This window comes from Struthio camelus, chromosome 6 (genome assembly GCF_040807025.1).
Source record: "Struthio camelus isolate bStrCam1 chromosome 6, bStrCam1.hap1, whole genome shotgun sequence".
Classification (NCBI taxonomy): domain Eukaryota; kingdom Metazoa; phylum Chordata; class Aves; order Struthioniformes; family Struthionidae; genus Struthio; species Struthio camelus.
In genome coordinates, this window is record NC_090947.1 from 6270360 (window position 1) to 6289955 (window position 19596).

At 44.0% G+C, this 19596-nt stretch overlaps 1 protein-coding gene across 3 annotated transcripts in view; it reads left to right on the forward strand.

The window, feature by feature from the left end:
* Positions 1-19596, forward strand: part of ERBB4 (erb-b2 receptor tyrosine kinase 4) — a 597238-nt gene that overhangs the window by 282195 nt on the left and 295447 nt on the right. For all 3 annotated transcript variants that reach the window (XM_068947909.1, XM_068947910.1, XM_068947911.1), the window contains exon 3: positions 12940-13126. In XM_068947909.1, coding sequence (XP_068804010.1) covers positions 12940-13126 — 187 coding nt within the window. The remainder of the gene's footprint in view (positions 1-12939; positions 13127-19596) is intronic.

Genomic DNA, 19596 nt, shown 5'->3' on the forward strand with positions numbered 1-19596 from the left:
TGGCCACTGGACTTCTGTCGAAGGGCACAGCCCCGCTCAGGGCTGGGCTGGTGAACACTGTTAGCTTGAGGGTTCAGAAGACAGAACTGAAAATCAGCCATGGTTAATTTTATTTAATATTGAGTATAGTAATAGCTCTTGAAAAGCTGTCTTTCAGGGAAAGATAATAAAGGTATTAATAAAAACAGGTGATGAGAGAAGGTCCTTCGTTAGCTTGCTACATTATTTTATCATTGTCAGTCAGCTGGGAAGTACTTTGAGATTATTCCTGTATCGTTAATAACATTGTTTCTGTGGTGACTGTAACGGCTGAACCTTTCTTCCATCCTTAGCTATGACAATAACCGCTCTACTTACTCTCCCTCACCAGGCTATTGTATATGGTTCAGTACATTAAGGAACATTATTAAATACAGAGGTTTCCTCTCATTTAGCCATTGGCAAAAGATTGCTTGTCCGATAATTTGCTGATGATAAGTATTAAAGGAAATTGTATCTTACAGAGAGAATTACACTTTTCCTGTCATACTCCGCCTAAAAAAAGAACAAAATGATGTAAAAATAAAGCAGTGAGATCGCAAACTCAAGCACTCGGGAATTAGATAATGCCAGAATTACAGCTGCCTTAATTTGCCTTGCCCTGTGAAAGATGTTCTGTCCTTCTCTGTTGCTGGTCATGTTCGGCTCCCCTGCCGTCTCTGATCTCCTGTGCTGTTCCCCGTCTTTACCTTTCATAAAATTGTCATTTCTTCTGGGATCTTATGTTTTAAGATTTTAAGAATTCCTATATCAAGAGCAAACATTTTTTTTCTTACCTTGTTCTTGGAAAAGAAAGAAAGAGTTTTCTGCTGAAATTTTCAAAAAAAAATCCCTAGAAACTCACCTGCAATTAAACAAGAAAGAGGAATTGCCTGTGAACACGGAGGAAAACACAATTTTTTTTCAATTTTGAATATTCATATGCAGGAACAATGGTATGCTTAAGGTGTATCTGGTTGTTAAAAATGCTGGACATAGGAAAGAAGCTCCCATCTCCCATAAGACTGTGTGTATTGCCCAGTGCAGGAACCACACTGAAGAGAGAACTGCATGGAAGAAGTTTTTAACATACCCCCTTGAAGAAAGTCGTGAAATGAATGCAGAAATATCTTATCTTTATGATTAGTTCAGTTGCTGCAGGTGCAAGGTTGTTCTCCTCATTGCTGGTACGCTGCATAACAATCCCAAAATCTGGAATATACATGTCCTTGCTGAAGAAGAACCTCAGTATTTAAAAATCAGATAAATTCACTAATTGCTCTCATCTTATAAATTATAAATCTATTCTTGAAGGAGACTTTAATAATCTATTAAAGCCTGAATAACGGAGCTGTTCTCCAGCTTCTAGATAAACAAAACAAAAACACAGCTTTAAAAACAACCAGAAGCCTCTTCACTCTTTATCTTAATGGAAATAAACCTAATCAAAAGCCAGTGATTAATGAATCTCTCCAGGGTTTCAATTCTAGAAGAGATTAGAGATTCACAAAGGCTGAGAGAGTTTCAATAGTTAGGTGTGAGGCTGAGCTGAGATTGTATATTTGTACGTGCTCAGCGAGAAACAAGAGTTGCTAAAATCCAATATTTGGATGAAGCTTCTCCTCTTCAAGAAAGAGCGGGCAAACATCCAACAACCGCTCCAATATTTACTAATTTATGGGTGCAGAGATGTCCTAGAATGCCAATAAAGTTGGTTCCTCACAGGAAATGCTTTTAAAATCCTCATTAAAGAGTGATTGTTGCACGCAAGAAACAATCCGACAGCACGTTTTTAAGGAAGTATTTTCTTTCTTGGGGAAAGAAAAGCAAAGCTCTCCAGGAAAACTCACTGCTTTTTCAGGATTGGACAGCTGTCGTTTGCTTCTTGAAAAAACAAAAGCTCCGCCAGGAGAAGTTGAGCTGAAATTTGACAAGGTTACCACATCTTCACTACGTGCTGTTGCTTCCTGAATTCTGATGTAGAAACAGCCTTGTGCTTTCAGAAGCGGCCTCACAGCTTCGCACGCCGTGGCGATAGAAAGAGATAAAAATCAACTCCGCCGCCGTCCCAGATCTCCAGAATGTTTTAATTCATTCTGCTTCGTTCCAAGGAGTGGGAATCACGCCAGCCAATGTCAGCCGTTGCTCCCGCAATAAAAGGGGGAGAAATTTCAATACGTGTATTTAATTCATGGCTAACTATAGACTCGCCAGTAATTCATGTCAACTAATCTGGCTTTGTACTAGGGAAAAAGAAATCGCAATGGCCAAAGCACAAAGCCCGTCGCTCGTCATGTGTTAAGTGAACAAACGGAAAACTCCCTTCTGCTGTGAAATACGCACAAAACGTTTTCTAGGATCTTTGTGGCCAGCTTATTTAAAGTGCTGTGTAATTCTGGACACACTGTGAGAGACATTGCTGCTTTTGTCCTGTGTACTCTTCCATTTGACTTCTGGTCGGACACTTGACCTTTCATAGCCGTGGTGGGAAAGGCGCCCTTGTTAGCCTCTGCTTTTTGCTCCCCGCATAAAGCTACTTGCAGTTGCTGTCTCAGGCTGCGTTTAAACTGGGCAACCTGGGCGTGCATCTGAACGGGGCGAGACTCCGTGAGCAGTGGTCTTCCTGCTGGCTTCCCCCCTCTCCGTGGGAAGGCGATGCAGCCGTGCAGTTTGGATGGGCTCCCGTTATGTTGTTAGGAAAACACCTCGGCTCCAAGGACCGTACAGTCTAACTAGGAAAAAATAAATGTCAAAGGTGAGAGCAGTCACCAACATGCCAATGGAGTGCCCTCTCTGCTGGACTACGCTGCCTGTCTGAGGCAGTGTCTGCCATCCTTTCTGTGAGGCAGTCTTCGCTTTCCCGGTAAAAGTGTCCTGGAACCTTTGAAGAGGCACGTAGGCTATGGCTGTCTAAGGCAAGCTGGTAGAAGTGAATGCATTTCTCCATGGTTATTACTTTCCTAAAATCCTTCCAGAGTGCTGACGTTATTTTGTTTATGAAGGAGTATTTTGTGCACTTTTGTGTTGCATGGAAAGAAACCAGCATTTACTTAATTGAAGCTCCCGAATGCAGGGAAAGCAAAAGGCATTAATCTCTCCAGCTGGAAATTCTGTAACTGGGCAGGTATCTTCTGATGTGTTTAGTACTAGTTGCATTTTGCACAAACGCAAAACACCATCAATAGTAAAGCATTTCATAACAGCATAATGCTCCCATTGTAATCTTTCCAATCTAATTTATGACTAAGTTTTCCCTTAGGAGATCATACAATAAACTCCCATGGAAACCACTCAAGCAAATATATTAAAGTCCAATCAGGTATCCACATATGATGTTAAAATTCTTCTTGACTTCCTAAATGCATGGTCATCCGTAGCTTTCCTCAGGACAGTAAGATGTTAGCTGTGAAGGCTGGGTTATTACAGAGTGAAGACTTTGTCTAGGTCATAACGTTACTCAACTTAAACAGCTTGGAATTTATTATATGCACTCGGCAGCTCCGTGTACCTAAAAGTTAGACGCTCTCTAAGCAGAGATCCTAACAGAGAAATTACATTTTAGAAGGAAAACATTAGGAAGACGCTCAGGTGTTGACATAAGCCTAATCAGTTTCTGCATTCACATAACACTTTTTAGCTAAAAATAGGCATAGACGTGTAGTACCAGCCGATAAGTGGCTTCTTTGACAAATAAGATTTGTAAGAGATGACACATGAGCTTACGTCTAGCTCAGTCAATATGAAAAAATATTTGAACGTCTTTAGAAACGGTATTTCAAAATTTGAAAGCAAAATCAATCATCCTGTTGTTTTCCCATTATTTTTATGTTCCCATAGCCATATTATTTTGTTTATTATTATTTTATTTTTCACGTCCCACATTATTTTTCCGGCAATACTTTGCAAAATGAGTCAAAGTACACAATTGAGAGGCTCCCCACATTTTTATCCATCACCATCACTTATACGTTACTTAAGGGCTTCCTTTGCAAATGCCAGCTTTGGACGTTGATCTACAGTTTAATGGATTCTGGACTGGCATTTATTTTGTCTCTAAGCCTTCCCTAGGCCCTTCTCTAATGTATGTAATCCTGAGACAGCCTAATTTGCTGCAGGTATGCAAGAGCATGATTTCTATGTCAGACTCAGTAAATAAAAAAATACACACCTACTTCTCCTGCGTCCCTGTTGTACGAAAAGGCCCATGCTTGGAATAACCCAGTGTGAAGAGTTACCATTAAGAAAACAAAACTTTGGTTCAACAGCTCTGGTTTCAACAAGTTACGTGGCGAAACCTTCCCTTATAAATCGCCAAAGACTGCAACAAAAGACGTGTCTTACTGATTGCCACTTTTAAATTTCCGGAAAATTAGTGCTATGTTCAGTCCATTGATCTGTTGCTCGAGATGCTATTAATATTTTGTATTCCTGTTTACAAAGAAGATTAGATGTCTGTGAGGGCGAGAGTATGATTTAAGTTCTCCACCCGTTGTCTTAAATATTGAACCCCAGGTCGATGCTGCAGCCGTGCAGCAGCGCGCATCTCCTCCGGTAGACCTCTTAGCAAAATTCCAACCACGCCTTTTCTTTTCCTTCAATACAGCTTAAAGCAAACCAGAAGACAACTAAGAATTCCTTTTTTTCCTCTCTTTTTTTCCCTTCGGTAACAAATCTGAATCAAAACTGCAACTTCAGTATTTTGGGCAATACATTTTCTGCAGTTCTGAGGCAGCTCCAGTTTTGATACACCATTTACTGTTTTTCCTGTTTTATGTCCTGAACTTCAGCCCTGTGTTCAAACCGGAGGGATTTTCACTGAAGCTTGTACTGCGTATCTCAGAAACTCCTGATGCTCAGAAGGGCTTAACGTCGCAATTTCACGAACGTTGAGGTAATTGAGGAATACGCAGCTTGGAAGAAGACAAGACAGGCGCTCGTTCCCAAACAAATTCCTCGCGTGTGTGTTCTGTGTTAATTCTGATGTTGTCTCTAAGCGGACGGTCTTTTTAGACGTGAGAAACGTCAGCACGTGCTGCATAGTTCGTGTAGGTACGGATGGGGCTTTGAAAGCAGCCTGAAGCAGCCACGTGCCTCGAGCCTATCGAATACGTTCCGTGAACTCCTCTGAAACTCTCCGGTCATCTTGCCATTAAAAATTCACCATCATCAGTGAGCAACGCATGGAACAGATGGTTGAGCTCCATAAATGACAGCCCGCTAGCAATTTCCACACAGGGATGTTTCAGGGATTGTTGTTTCCTTTAGAGTTAGCACTGTAAACGCTGTAGCAGCTCCGAGACCGCTTTTGTGGTAATTCAGTGAACGTTAATTTTTTAAGTGTGACAATAAAAGATATATTTTTGACGTTTTTGGTTACCAGCACACTCGCAAACGTGCTTGGCTGAATTTTGTGAGTATCTTTAAGGTGGAGATTAGGATTGCCCGGACAACTTGCCTAAAGTTAAGCAAGTGTTGTCTTTACAATATTCCCTGTATTAAAAACAGGAAATAAATTTAAGCCTGTTTGGTTTTGCAGAGTTGAAACTGGATATAAATGTATGCCTTTTAACTGATCGAAAAGCAAAATAGGAAATGCTCTGTTCAAGTTAACCCGAGATGTGAAAAGCTTCTGAAACAGATAACGCAGTGGTAACTATTTGCGCTAGTTATTTTACTGACAGCTTTGCTGGGGCATGTTGCCTTTATTAAGGTGGAAAAAAGACTATGCGCTTGGGAAATATTTTTCCTGTTATATCTTTTAGGAATCGGACTTTCTTACGGTTTAATATAATGTGGCAAGAGGCAGAGTTCGCGTTGGAGGGTCAATCTAGCTCTCTGCATCAAAACGGCGAGCTGCCTGTTATCTGCTGGCAGCTGAGTCACGCGAGGAGCCTTGCTGATGCTTCATGACATGGATATTCTCTTAAAATAGAACTTAGCTGATTTGCAGCAGGTGGGATTAGAAGCGTGCCCTTGGCTTATTTCCTACACAGAGCTAATTTGCAGTTCTCTGCCCTTTCTATTTCTCGTCTCCTGGTGGAGGAAGAAAAAAATACTCTGATGTGGACCCCCCCCCCCCCCCCCCACACCCATACCTCCTCACGTTCTTCGCGGTAGCTGCGCTTCTTTCTTCCCCAAGCTGCTGCTCGCAGGGCACGAGGGAGAGCCCACGGGGCCCTCAGTGGCACAGCGACAGCTCTGATCCTCTCAGAGGCCAGCACACGTGTCTTAAGGTGAACATTGTCTGAGCGCTGGAAGAGCAAGGGCCCACATCTGAACCCCAGCTTTGTCTCTTGAGTAGAGATATGGGTTCTTAGGTGATCCTCAAGTATTGTTTCACATCCTGTTGAGCTGGTGCTTTAAAACTGAGATCAAAGCTCAAAACATACTTAGCTTTTATTTAAAACAAAACAAAAAAAAAAGGAAAAATTATCCTAAAGTACAGTTCCTTTTGCCGTGTTACCTCACACCTCCCGAGCGTGACTCAGTCCACCCGCACAGCACTTGGTGTTACTCTGATTGCACAGCTGGGGGTGGATATGCTTAATGTGAAGCAGGACAAGAAGTGTTTTACAGAATTAGGGCTGGAGACAGGATACATAACGTGCCTGCGGGTCAAACGATAAGCTGCGTGAACCACAATACAGTTCTCGTCAGTGCCTTCGCCCCAATCTAACCTTCCTTGATAGATGTTAAAAAGACTTGGTAGCTTTTATGAGAAACATCAGCTGCCTTAATCATTCATTGATCTGTTGTTCTGGCCAGAACGACGAAGTTCTCACTGTTATTTTGCTCCTTTTCACTCAATGCATTTGACTCGAACCAAAGGACAATTGAAGATCAGGAGTAACAATCGGGTTTTTTACTCCCCATGGACAGGATGTTTCCTGGCTTTGCTCTTGAGCATTGAGAAGGCTTCCCCTGCGCTCGGCTGGGGTTAGCTGTCATCAAAGCCTCTGGGTGTTGTGTTTCAATAGAAAGAGTTCGGCACCCTGAAAAGAACCTCTGAGAATAACCAGCTTTTGGCATTTTGAGATGCTGTTGCTCTGTTCGCCTCGTCGGTTGGATAACACCGTAACGTTTGTTCCTGAGAAATTAAACCCCACGTGCGGGAGAAGCTGTCGCTGAATTCAGCCAGGACTTGTCCCCGGCTGTGTCGGCCACAAGGACCCAAATCCCAGTCGGTGCCACGCAGCACTAACGCAGTAGAAGCCATGTTCAACGGTCCTGAGGGTGGAAGGAGCTGAGAATGGCAGCTTTTGGTTTGTAGCTTTTCCTTTGTTAAGCGAGAGCATTTTCTGAATTGAAACCTGCCATTAAGGGGAGAGAGAAAAAAAAAAAAAGGACGAAAGAGCCGAGGAGAATAATTTGCTTTCCTTCGAGGTGGTAAGAACGAACGTATGCCTGGGAGAGCTGCGTTAAATTAAGGCCCCCCCCCTCCCCTCCCCCGGGTCGGGCAGAGCAGCTCTCTGCGGGGGCCGCGACCAGCGCACGGCGCCGGAGCCGAGCGGCGAGGCTCGCCTCGCGAGGGCACCAACGCGGCACGGCCCGGTCAGCCGCTTTTGGGGCGGCGAGACCTGTCTCCCAGACAGGTGAAATAAATGGCAGGTGCGCGGTTCCTGGCTCCTCCAGCGCCCCAGGCAGCAGGGCCTGCGCCTGGGCAGCCATGGTGGGGCAGGGGCCAGGGTGCGCCGGCTCGCTCTTCCCCTGCTGCCCCTGGCAAGGGCCGTTTGCTCTGTTGTCGCTGGCAAAGCAGGTGGGTAGGAGGGGGGCTGCCAGGCCCATGCCACGGCCCTAGGGCACAGCTGAGGGAAGAGGCGGTGGTGGTGTCCTCCATTTTGGAAGGCGAGGCGTCCTCCATTTTGGAAGGCGGCCTCCAGTGGCGCACGAGGGGCAAGCAGCAGCCTGGTTTGGGGTTAAATCGCGACTAACTCAGGGGTGTATGAGCTTCTGGTGGCTTCCTCAGTCTTCACGTGGGTGGTAAGGTAGGTGAGTCCTCCCCAGTCAGAGGCGCAGTGAGGTGGGTCGGCTCCTGCCTCGCGGGGAAGCCTGTGACCACCCCAGCGGCAGGGGAGCGCGTGAACCGCGTCCGGGTCCTCCGGCCGGACGGCGAATTTTGACCGCCAAGCTGAAGATGGAAGTTGTAACCATCGCTCCTCTTCCACCTGCTCTCTTTCTGCCTTCCCTCTTGCAGCCAAACTTCTCGTTTCCCTTTTAATTGTCCGTGGTCTTGTCTCTGCAGCAGGTTTGAGCATAGTTACCTTTTAGTTTAAAATGTGGTTTATCGTCATCCCGGGGCGGTTTGCTTTCAGGTATTTAAACAAAAAAAAAAAAAAAAAGATTCCCTGCATAGGGGAAAGTGAAGCCAGTAGGAAGCTGGCTTATGGAGCAGTGTGCCTGCATTAAAACCTGGGGGAAAAGATGCTTTACCTACAGGACAGGAGAGTTTGTAACTTCATCCATTAAATCCCAGTAAAATTAATAAGCATTCCTTTCCATCTTATATGTCCTGGAAACAGTGAGGAGAAGAAAGACCCATCTCATCCAAGCAAATCTAACCTGTGCCTGTTAGCTGCGACTCGCCTTTTACAGCCCTAAGAACTGGATGTGCGTTTTGCCCTATGGGATTTCTCAGTGTGCTGACTTCTTGGTTGAAAAGAAGCACCGATCCTTAAGGACAATATACTGTGGGGCACAACAAGTAGTCGTCTTCCATCTAAAAATGAATGCAGATGAAGAATTTTCCTCTGATAAATATTTCAGACTGGATCCTGTGACTTGACATGGTTTTAAAGCAGCTCGTGAAGCTTTAGATTTGTCAAATCCTAATAAGTTTTCTATCTTTCGTTCTTTTTTTTTTCCTTTTCTCTGCTAGAAGCATACCCTTTTTTATTTTGGTACCTGATGCCTAACACGCCAAATCAAACAAGCAGACGCCTTTGGCTCTTGAATCCTCAAATGTGTCTTCTCATCTGCTTTCGAACATCCAGGCATCTGTTAGGAAGGTTTGATGAGCAGCACGCCTTTTCCCTTCGCAAAGGGGAACTTGGGAGTTTCAGCCTTTTCTTCCTTCAAATCTATACATTCATTCACGTTTCTGTGCCCAGACTGCTTTGGGAAGCCAAAATGTGTGTACATAAGCAGAAGTATTGTGGGAACGTGCATCTGTGTGCTGTCTCGCTCCCTCGGTCCCATCTCAAGGACTGGGAAGATGACAAGGAAAGGCAAGATAATGTTGGCCAGGAATTTCCAGGCAAAACGATGTTGTAATGGAGAAAAAAAAAATCCTGCAAAATCATAATTGTGAGCGAGGAAGTTTTTTAGGTTGCCAGATTTTTTCTGATTTCCTCTTTGGAAACTTTTAGCTTTAAGCCTGTTGGCAATTAATCTGTCTCTTTCCATTTCAGCTGTAGGACATGGGAGCTGCAGTTCAGTTCCCGTTTGCATCCTTGTCTCCCCCTCCCTCCCCCCCCCCCCGCCCCAACGGACTGACTCACGGGAAATGTATTTTAGCAAGAAACTCCAGCCCAAACAGGAGAGGTGGTACTCAAACTACCGCTGCCGTGAGCCCCTTCACCTTCTTGGTGGGACGTAGATTGGTGTTGAACCTTAAGCAGTTCAAATAGAACATTAAAACGCCTGAGTTTATTCCTTAGGTGGCTATGCTGATTTGCTTAGTGTTTTATATATTTATATATATATATATATGTATATGGATATGTGTGTGTGTGTGTGTGTGTGTGTGTATTTAAATATATTCACTGTGAAGGGCATCCAGAGTTCTGATCCTTGCAAGGGACAGTGAACAAAGCATCCAGCTCTTCAGCCCCAATTCTTTTTGGTTAGTTATTAAAATAATTCAGCGGGGCGCTGAAAAGTGTTCTGTTTTGTATACAAAGGGTGGGAGGTTCAAGTCATGCCTAATCCTGGCATGAGTTGCAGAGGAGGAAATCAGGCTAGATGATCCCTTCTGGCGTGAGGGTTTGAGTCTGCATGGAAGCCAAGGGGAGTCTTTGCAATGCCTCCAACAGCGCTTGGAGCGGGCAGGTGTCCACTTCTGGTAAGGATCACATCAAAACTAGCAATGACTGGCAAACTGACAGCATCAGCAAGGAGTGGCCAAAACCTGAACTGCCAGCTGTGCTTACAGTGCATCTTTCGAGTGAGACCAGTCAGAAAACACATGTCATCCTGTAAGATGTGTTACTGCTCTTTTCCATTCAAGTGGGATTTAAAAAAATAAACACCCAGAATTTAGACAGTAATCAGCTAGATTTGGTCAATCAGAACACCATGTTCTAGTAAATATGAAAGATTTCAGATTATTTTGGTCATTTTGATTTGCAAGGATTAACGTGGCTATTTTTCCAGTGAGTAATTGCATTTGCAGAGGAGAAAATGATGTTGCAGTGCTGATGGAAACCACGGGACTGGAAGGACCTTCTGGCTCTTGTCAGAATACTTGCCAAAAATGTCATTTCAGTCAAGTAACCAAACAAAGCACGGCTTCTGGGGTAGGGGGTAGCAATTCACAATAATCAACATCAACAACAACAAAATGCAAATTCCATCTTCTCTTCTCTATTTCTCTAGTTTGGAGTGGCCCAAGGTTTGCAGGGGAGCGTCAGCGTAACTTCAGTGCCGTGCTGAGCTAGGGACTTTTCAGGTGGACTTTCTGTATGTCAATAAATAAGGCATATCTTAAAAATAGAAAGTGTGATTATAAGTGTCAAAAATTGGCAGAAAGGACTTGGTCAGATGCAGTTTTGGAACGGCTTTTAATTTTTTTTTGATGTAATTCCAAGGTAAAAAGTCCCTTTAAATTAATTAGAGCAATCACAGTGCCCCTAGAACATCAGCAGAGAAATTGAAGTCAGGAGTATAATTTTAATATTTTCTGAATTCTGAAGAAAGCTAGAAAAGCCAGCTGAAGGAAATCTTTAGGTACAATAAGAAATAAATTCCTGACCAAACTGGCTAAGCTGAAATGTCTGAAAGCAAAGACGTATCATGAAAGTGCTGGAAAGCTGCTGATTATAATGGAATCAGTGTCCCAGGGTATAATGCAGCTCTGCATTTAATATTGAGCTACTGAACCATGCATCTCAGCCTAGCTGAACTCACTGGGTTCTCATCAAACTCCTGTAACGACGCTGGGCTCTGTTTAGATGCCAAGCAAGTCTTGAAATAGCCCCAGAGCTTTTTTAGTAGCTTTAGCAGAGAACAGAGCTCTGGCTTTAGAATGACAGACACTGCCCAGAGTTGGCAGCGCATAAACCCTTCCTTATGTATATCGCCATGCTCGAGAATAACCCTTCCGTATGTACGTTGCCATGCTCAGTAATAATCTTATGAACTTTATATTCAGTTTTATAAACCTAGTTAAAAGGTTTATGCACACTAAGGGATGAAATTGAGGCAACTGCACTGAACAGCAAAGCAGAAGCCTGTCCTGCGTACTGCAGATCCCCATTGCCTTCCTTTACTGGTGGTACGCACTGTTAGCGGTACACACGTTTAATTCTATGCCTGCTCTCGTTAGCTTGCTTGTTTTTATCATGGTATTGACTGGAGTCCCCATCGTGTTAGCTATAGTCGGAGCACGTTGTTCTAAGCAGGTTTTTTTCTTTCTACGTGTTGTTTAAAGTATTAGTATTGCCAGAGCGGGGGGGAAGGCGTTTGCGTTCGTTTAAGTACACGAGTAGTTATATCAATTTCCGTCCATTAAAGGCACATGCAAACACACGCACGCACGTGAACGTAGACATAAAGAGCGGCTGCAGGATGCTGCAGGTGTGGAATTGGATGAGACTGGAAGGCTGCCATTTGCGAGACCCTTTCCACCATGGAGGTCCCGTCTCTGTGAGCAGCTCGGGGCTGGAGCATCTCTCAGCCTGCGTGCAGTCTGGCTGAGGGTGGTGAGGCTCTGTGCCCGCCTTGGGATGAGACTCTGCAAAGAGGTTTGCAGACTTCCAGGCCAGTTATTTAAAATGCTTGAATATGCTTTGTTTTTTGAAAGGGCGTAATTTCAAACAGTTTTTTCTTTTTAAAACAGAAAATTCTTAGTTGCGTTACTGTTTTACGTTTTGAAAACAAGTTGCTAGTTTGGGTGGGTTTTTTGGGTGGGTTGGTTGGTTGGTTTTACAGCTCAGATAATTGTTGAGTATGAGCAGGAGGGTTATTTGAGTAGTTCGTTTAAAGCAAACAAAGTTTTCAGCAAACCCAAAGGTAGAGCAACCATTTTGCTAATGGCTTTGATGCTGTTTTTGCTCCAAGTCTGGGAAATGCAGCATGGGCTCCAGCACTTTGAAATGAAACCTAGAGCTTAATCGTGCAGATGTCCCATGATTGGCTTCATTTATTTAGAAGCACAGAATCAGGTGGTAATATATGTGTGCTTTTTATTTATTTATTTGGAAACCTGCCCTTTGTTTCTATCCTCCATTCCTGTTCCTTAGGGAGCTTTTCCAAAGGTCACTCTCTTACCACATGGTCCATGCCTTCAGTCTTAGTCCTGAATATCCTATATAAGAGACAGTTACTAGCACATAGACAATCTTGCCGTGGCGGATTCTGCTCATGTTGTACAGAGGCCTTGGACCTAATCTCTGGTTTGAGTTGTGAAAAATCATCTCTTGGTGTATCTTTTATACTTACTGTGAATTTCTGCTCAAGTTTAATAAAACTGAAAAGAATCTTTACTCCTTAATTTTCTACTTTTCAAACTGGCATTTGTGATAAACTCGAGTTGAAACAGAAATGTGATAAATTCAGTAAGCCGAAACAGAATTTTTTTTTTTTTTTGCAAAGTTTGTGTTTTCTCAAGTACCAGGCTCTCTTAGTAAAGCAGCCATTGCGCGAGAAATGTGGAACGGCTAAAAGCAGACCATTTCTAACGTGTTTTTCATGTGTCTCTTTCAGTCTATCAGAGAAGTCACAGGCTACGTTTTGGTGGCTTTGAATCAGTTTGAATACCTGCCACTGGAGAACCTGCGCATTGTTCGTGGGACCAAACTCTATGAAGACAGATACGCTCTGGCCATATTTCTTAACTACAGAAAGGATGGTAACTTTGGACTCAGGGAACTTGGCTTGAAGAACTTGACTGGTAAGTGAAACTTGTAAACGTGGTGGATTAGTCGTAAGAAAAAACAAGCTTGTTGAATATTTGCCCAAATATCATTGTGTTCTGTGAACAACGGAGCTACCAAGAGGGGCTGGCGGTTGTACATACTTGAAAAACTGGTCAGTGCTTAATTTGATTCCTTTTTTTTGGTTTGCAAATGCACTTTTCTCAGTATTGAGCAGAGACCGTATCTGGAATTCATACCCCAAGCATATTTAAAACAGTTCTTGAAAGAGTAGACGCATTTCTACAAAGTTTTTAGTTTTGAGAATGTGAGCATGCTGGTCTCCCAGCGATCCTTGGTTATTGTGTATACGTTGCTTCAGGTGTTCTGTATTTTCTGGCACGGAAGTTTAACTTTTGCATCCCCTCAAAAGATAATTGGGTTTTCTTCTGTTCCCATTGCTGTCTCTGGCACCGTTGCTGCTGCACTGGCAGGGGGCAGGCTGTACATTTGATGTATTTGATTTTAGAACTCCTTTTTCAAAGGAAAAATAATGCATTATATACACAGAGAAAAATGCTTATTTTCTTAAGACAAAAATGTAAGCCAAGTCCATGTTTTTGTGTTCATTTGTGAATTAGAGGCTGGATCATGATAAGAACTGAATCTTATCGTATCGTGATAAGATAAGAATTTTATTTCTCCCAACAGAGGGTCTGCAGTGAGTGGTATTTGGGAGATGAAAAGTTGGCTAAATATCACTGGGCTGCTATTTAATATGATGCAAGCAGCAGCAAACTTCTCTAGAGAGTTCACTGAAAGTATTTTATTTTATACCTGGTCCCTTATAAAAAGAGGACATCAACTGTAATCATTTCCACCTTAAGCTTTTGTGATTGTGTAGCGGACTTATTTCTGCTCGTGGCTAAATGCAGAGCACAGATCACTGCTCTGAGCTGGATGTGGAGTTTGAACCTGAAAACACAGAGGTGGAAGCCTTTTGAACTATATTTGGGCACCCTTCTCTCTTGGCTTTTTTCATGTTACCGTGTTAAGGATGGCACACAAGTGCCTACAGCTCCCCGTTGTTCAAGCCTCCCTGAGTCGTACAGATATATACTTTCAAAACCAAAGGAGGGAAAAGGAGACTTGAACTATTTTATGAAATAAAACACAACTGTGGCTGACTCTTTCTGGCCCGTTTTTTTCCTTCTAGTCAGTTTTCTAATGATTTTCTTTACTGAGACTATCATGCTGGTAGCAGAGTGCTTCCCAAGGTCTCTAAAGCCCTCCCACCTACTACTTTTCTCTCTTTCAGTGTCATAATCCAATTTCTTCCTCCTCTCTTCGCGCATTTCTTCCTATCCTTCTGATTTAAGGTGTTCATTGTGGCTGTGTCTGCCTTCCCGTAACTTAGAGCCGTGGCGTCACGCACTAATAGCATTACCTGGTTCTTTGTACACTTTTTCTTGTCTATGGGTCTCCAAATGCTTTACCAAAGACACTGGACAGGATGAATCTGAGTCAGAGAGGTGACGTGTGGCCAAGGCCAGAGGAGGACTGCAACCCTTGCCTCTTGGGTCTCAGACTATTGCCGCACCAGGTGGTGAGGCTTGTATTTTCAGTGCTTTTTTAGCCGTGGCTTTGCTGCTTAGCAAAGTGAAAAACCTTAATTTGAAGGCTCCTGGCTCAAGGCTTTGCTCTTGAAGCAGCTGACATGCTCCAGTTCAGTTTGACTCTAGAGATTCTCTCAGGAAGCCACTTCTCGATGGTGGGCGCAGCACCAAAACTCTCCAGCAAATAGCGTGACTGTGCTTTCAAATGACAGGAGAAAACTTGCCTTAGCTCAGCCTCTGAATCTGTCTTAACATGAGATAATCACAGTCAGTTCATCTGATTAAGGCGTTTACAAAGCCTTCTGATGGGATTATTTGGCTCAAAATGTATTGTTGTCTCTTGGAGAAAAGTGCCCTAATAACATTAGCTTGTCTCCACGGAGTGCTTAAAACGGCTTCTGGGTGCTGAATATAAGCCAGTGTGTGCTTCGGAATACCCTTAATATTTTTTAGATAGCAAGTGCCAGGGCTCCTGAGTCTCTCTAGCAGCTGTTCTTTGACCATTTTTTATACTGGTTAAAACGCACCTGGCTATTTTAACCCACAACCTGCTGCTTTTTGCAAATGCTCTCCCTGGAGCATGTTAATACTTAATTTATTTTCCTAACACATCCTTAGCCTTAATAGCTGCATAAAAATAACTGGTGGTTGTGGGAGTTGGTGCTGTTGCAAGGCCATGATAAATCAGCTGTGACTGGATCTTCCCTGTGTGTACCAACTGCTCCATATTAACATCAGAAGAGATCAGTGATTTGTGCTTAATTTAAGATGAAGCAGTCCCTGTCAGCTTCTATCCCTGAAGCTTCTGGTCCACTGCAGGTTTCAAGAGACTGGCTTTGAACGGCGTTGTCTCTTCCAGTTGAGTAAAGGATAAACGTAACTCCTGCCGTGTGTGTAAAGAACCACCTTTCTGGGGGCTTATGCCTGGTTCAGAAAAGTTTGGGGAATTCTGTTCTTATTTGTGCAACGTCTGGATGATGGGATCCTGATGTAATTTCTGCCCAGCGCTGCACAATAATGTAGAGATAGAAACAGTATCCCCTGTGCTACATAAATAAGGAAGCTGCTCCCACCTGTAGATTATCCTCAGACTCAAGCGGAGACAGGGTTACAGCCTCCCATCAAGTACCGTTGCATTGCTTTCAGTGTGTTGTTACCAGCTGTGCTTTTATTGTCAGATATGTCTGTCAGGTTTTCATATTTAAATACAACTTTAAATGCTTGGTTTTCCTCTCCTACACTATAAAAAAAATGACAGCTCTGAAAGCAATAAGTTTTAGGCGACACAGAAGGCTCGACTCAGCTGCCAGTTCTCACTTAGGCTATCTATCAGCCTTAAAGGGAGTTTTGCCGGTGCGGTACACGGTCAGGACCGGGTCCTAAAATTCTGGTGACACTTCCAAAAAATCCTGCCTGTCAGAACGCATTTCTCACTTGCAGTTATAAAAATGTAGCCAGTGATTCCACAGAAGTGTCAAAAACAAGCAGACATTGAACTAACGAAGTGGCTGCTGCCATCTCAGCTGGATTCCCCTTTGCTGGTTGCCGAGTAGCCTTAAAATAAAGTGCAGGTTTGACATAGTGAACATATTATACAGTCTGCGATTAACAATACCCAGGGCTGAGGGGGAGGATGTGCCACCATCTTCCATTCGCTGCGTGTTAGCTAGTGCAAATCATTGCTGTCTTCCCCGTGCAGCTAGGCAGTCAACCTTAACTTACCCAATGAAAGGGTATAATCATTGTTCCCACTTTGAGTACTTCAAATAGAGCGAATACCTGATGGCTGTGTTTCATTATGGCATTTATCTTTATGAGTGGGTAAAGGTGAAGAAGGATAACTCACAAGTGCCAAAACCACTTACGAACTACCCCATATTTTACTCTGAGTGAAGATGAATAACAGAGATCTGCAGCAAATGATACATCTTTGAATGGGCAGTGATACCATCATCTCCCCTACTGGCCCTGGGGACAGAGGTTCCCCTGCATGTGTCTGTGTAACCCTTGCATTTCTTAATATATTGGAATAAAATGAACTTAGCAGGGATCCGTTCCATAACACATAAAAGCGGCAAATTTTGCAAGTTCTCACTGTCTTGTTTTGCAAAAATGCAGATAAATGGGGACAATGGAGGTTCAAATGATAAATGCACATTGCAGCCCGAAGGATTGATTGGTGATGGTCAAAGAAAGGCACTCTGTCTTGATGGGCAGGAAAATACATAGGAGAAGGTTCTTTGTTAGGTTTAGAAATTGATCTCCTGTTCATTTCCCCTTCTCCTACAGGTTTTTGTGATTATTAAAGTTTTATTAAGTTTGTTTTACAGAGCAATGTTTTGTTCACTGTGCACATTTTGGACCTACGGCACTTTTGCAGATCTTGCCCAGATATCCATCCAGAGCCTGAGTTCCTTCAGCGTCGCGTGATTGTACGTAAAGCTTTTTCATGTTGGGGATTAAGGCCCCCTTTTTTATTGCTGCGGTGGCGAGACCATCACCCTGTTTTAGCGAGGCCTTTCCTTGGACCGTACACCTCACACAAGCCGCACGGTGGGCAGAGATGTGCACCCCCGTGCATGGCAGCCAGCCGGAGTGCCTGAGCCTGGGCTACGCCAGTTGTGGCGTATTCCTTAATCACAGTGGCTTTGCGCTGATGGGGAGAGAGGGGAAGAAAGCAATATGTAATTTGCCTCCGGCATGCTACACAACAGGTGGGCAAGGCAGCGCATCTCTAACCTCAGAGAGGTGTTGCTAGGATACAACGAGGAAGGAGGAATTTGTTTTAAAAATCCCCTTGGTACCCTGTGCCTTCTGGGCTGTTGCAGGAGTTAACATTTTCTGCGGAAAAAAGCCACGGCGGCTCTGCATCTCCTTGCCCTATATCCTGCCGCTGCAGGTACCGTGGAGGCGTTTGTATCCCGGCACATCTTTACTGACCGGCCCGGTGGGTAGAACAACAGAGGGAAACGCTTTGAGCGCAGCTTATTGCTTCCCTCGGGAGAGGAGAGCTCGCTTCCGCCGTGGCGCAGCCCTCGGGGGCATGGGGCACCAGGGCAGCTACTCGCAAGGCTGGGGCTGCCCCGTGCCCTTGGCATCAGCGGCTGGGAGCGCTTCCAGGTGCTCGGAGGCTCTCTGCCGCAGACGTGGCCCAAAGGAGTCCCAGATGCGGGACCCTCTGGGCTGAGCAACGACTGCCTCAAGCCAGCAGAAAATTGCTCACAGGTGGCGCCAAGGCAAACGGGTATATAGTGTATACGGTCAGAAATAAATAGTGATTTTTGAGCCCCGAGAGATTTACCCTCATCTGTTTATTATGTTCAGTAGCAAGAGCTGAGTTTTGTTTTCTCGTTTCAGTAAGGCGAGGATTTTACACGTCGTCGCTAAAGGATCTGAATACGCTTTTGTCATGCTAAATGATATAACTCATGTCCCTGATTTTTTGCAACTTGCTAATCACCGATTTATGGTCAATTTTCTTTATTTTTAGGCTGTTTCCAGTTCTGTCTCTAGTGTTAGAAATGTGCAAACTCATTTGGAATGAGTATGGCAAGGAACTGAAAGGGCAGGGAGAGGGGGAAGTTCCTAGTGATTTATTGGTAAGTGATTCCCAATTGGATATTCAAAGGATTTCACAGAGATTTGGGGCAGATAACAAGTGAAAGTTGTTTGCCGGTGCTCCCGCATATTTTCATATAAACTGTGGAATGCAAATATTCAATTGTAAATGGTCTAATATAGTTTATTGAAAATAATATGCAGAAAGTTTATGTCATAAGTCTCTAATACCATGCAGCAGGATAAGTTCACATCCACAGCCTCTGCTCTACCGAAGCAGGGCTTAAAATCCTGGGTAGGAGGAACTAGGCCAAATCCTCAGCTGGTGTAAATTGGCCTCGTTCTTTTGACTTCATAATGTACTAAAATTCAAATTGCCCCTTACTTTATTCAGTGGATAATTTAATTCACGCTTTAATTTATAAGTTAACTAGTGCCTCATTCCCACTCAAGCCCTTTAAAGGATGTTGGATTTAGGGCGCCCTGTCAGGATTAATGCTAACTAATGACAGGAGACTCAAACGCAAGGCATGTCTACGCCGTGCGGCGGAGCTCTCTGCATCGAGCCAGCTAGCTTTGGAAATACTCTAACTGCAACCCTGGGATCCTGTGCGCTCGGGCTAGACAGCCCGGCAGCGGGGACCTAGCAGACTGCGCCTGTCTGACTGTGGTTAAATAGAAACATGTTATCCTGGGCTTGCAGGTTTTTGGTTATATGGCTGCTGTGTAAAGGGCAGTGTATTGGGTAGAAGGGTTGGGGAGGTAGGGCAGACAGAGGAACTTTCCTTCCTGACCGTGCACTGACCGGCACGGTGAGCTGCCACTTCCACAACAGAGCTAATAACACGTGCCTACTTTGATTAGACTGTTTTTGAGAGTCCAGTATGGAAATGCTGCTGAGGGAGGATCTGGAATAACGTGGAATTCAGCTTTTAACGTTGGAAAATGTTAGTTTAAATGTCATTATAAAACGCATCCAGATGTACTGCCATTCTCATCTGATAATACCATGTAAAATAGTAATGTCATTCCTTCCCTTTTTCTTGGCAATTTCCTCTTGTGACCTCTCTGCAGTAGTTCTGTCTATCTGTTCATTTTCAGTTATCAAGTAGGAATTTCTCTGCGTTTTGGATGTGTGAAGCTCCCTTTAGCTCTTGAGAAACATGGGCAGTCTAGATAAATCCAGGAAGGCTGAAGCCTTCACGTCATGTGGTAGCTCTGCCTGACTGCAGTGCCTGGAGAGCTTCAGCAGCGCAGGGGTTTGGCTGGCCACATGCTTTGCAAGGAGTTAAACGTCTGACCAGAGTGATCCCTCCATTTCAGTCAAGGGGGTC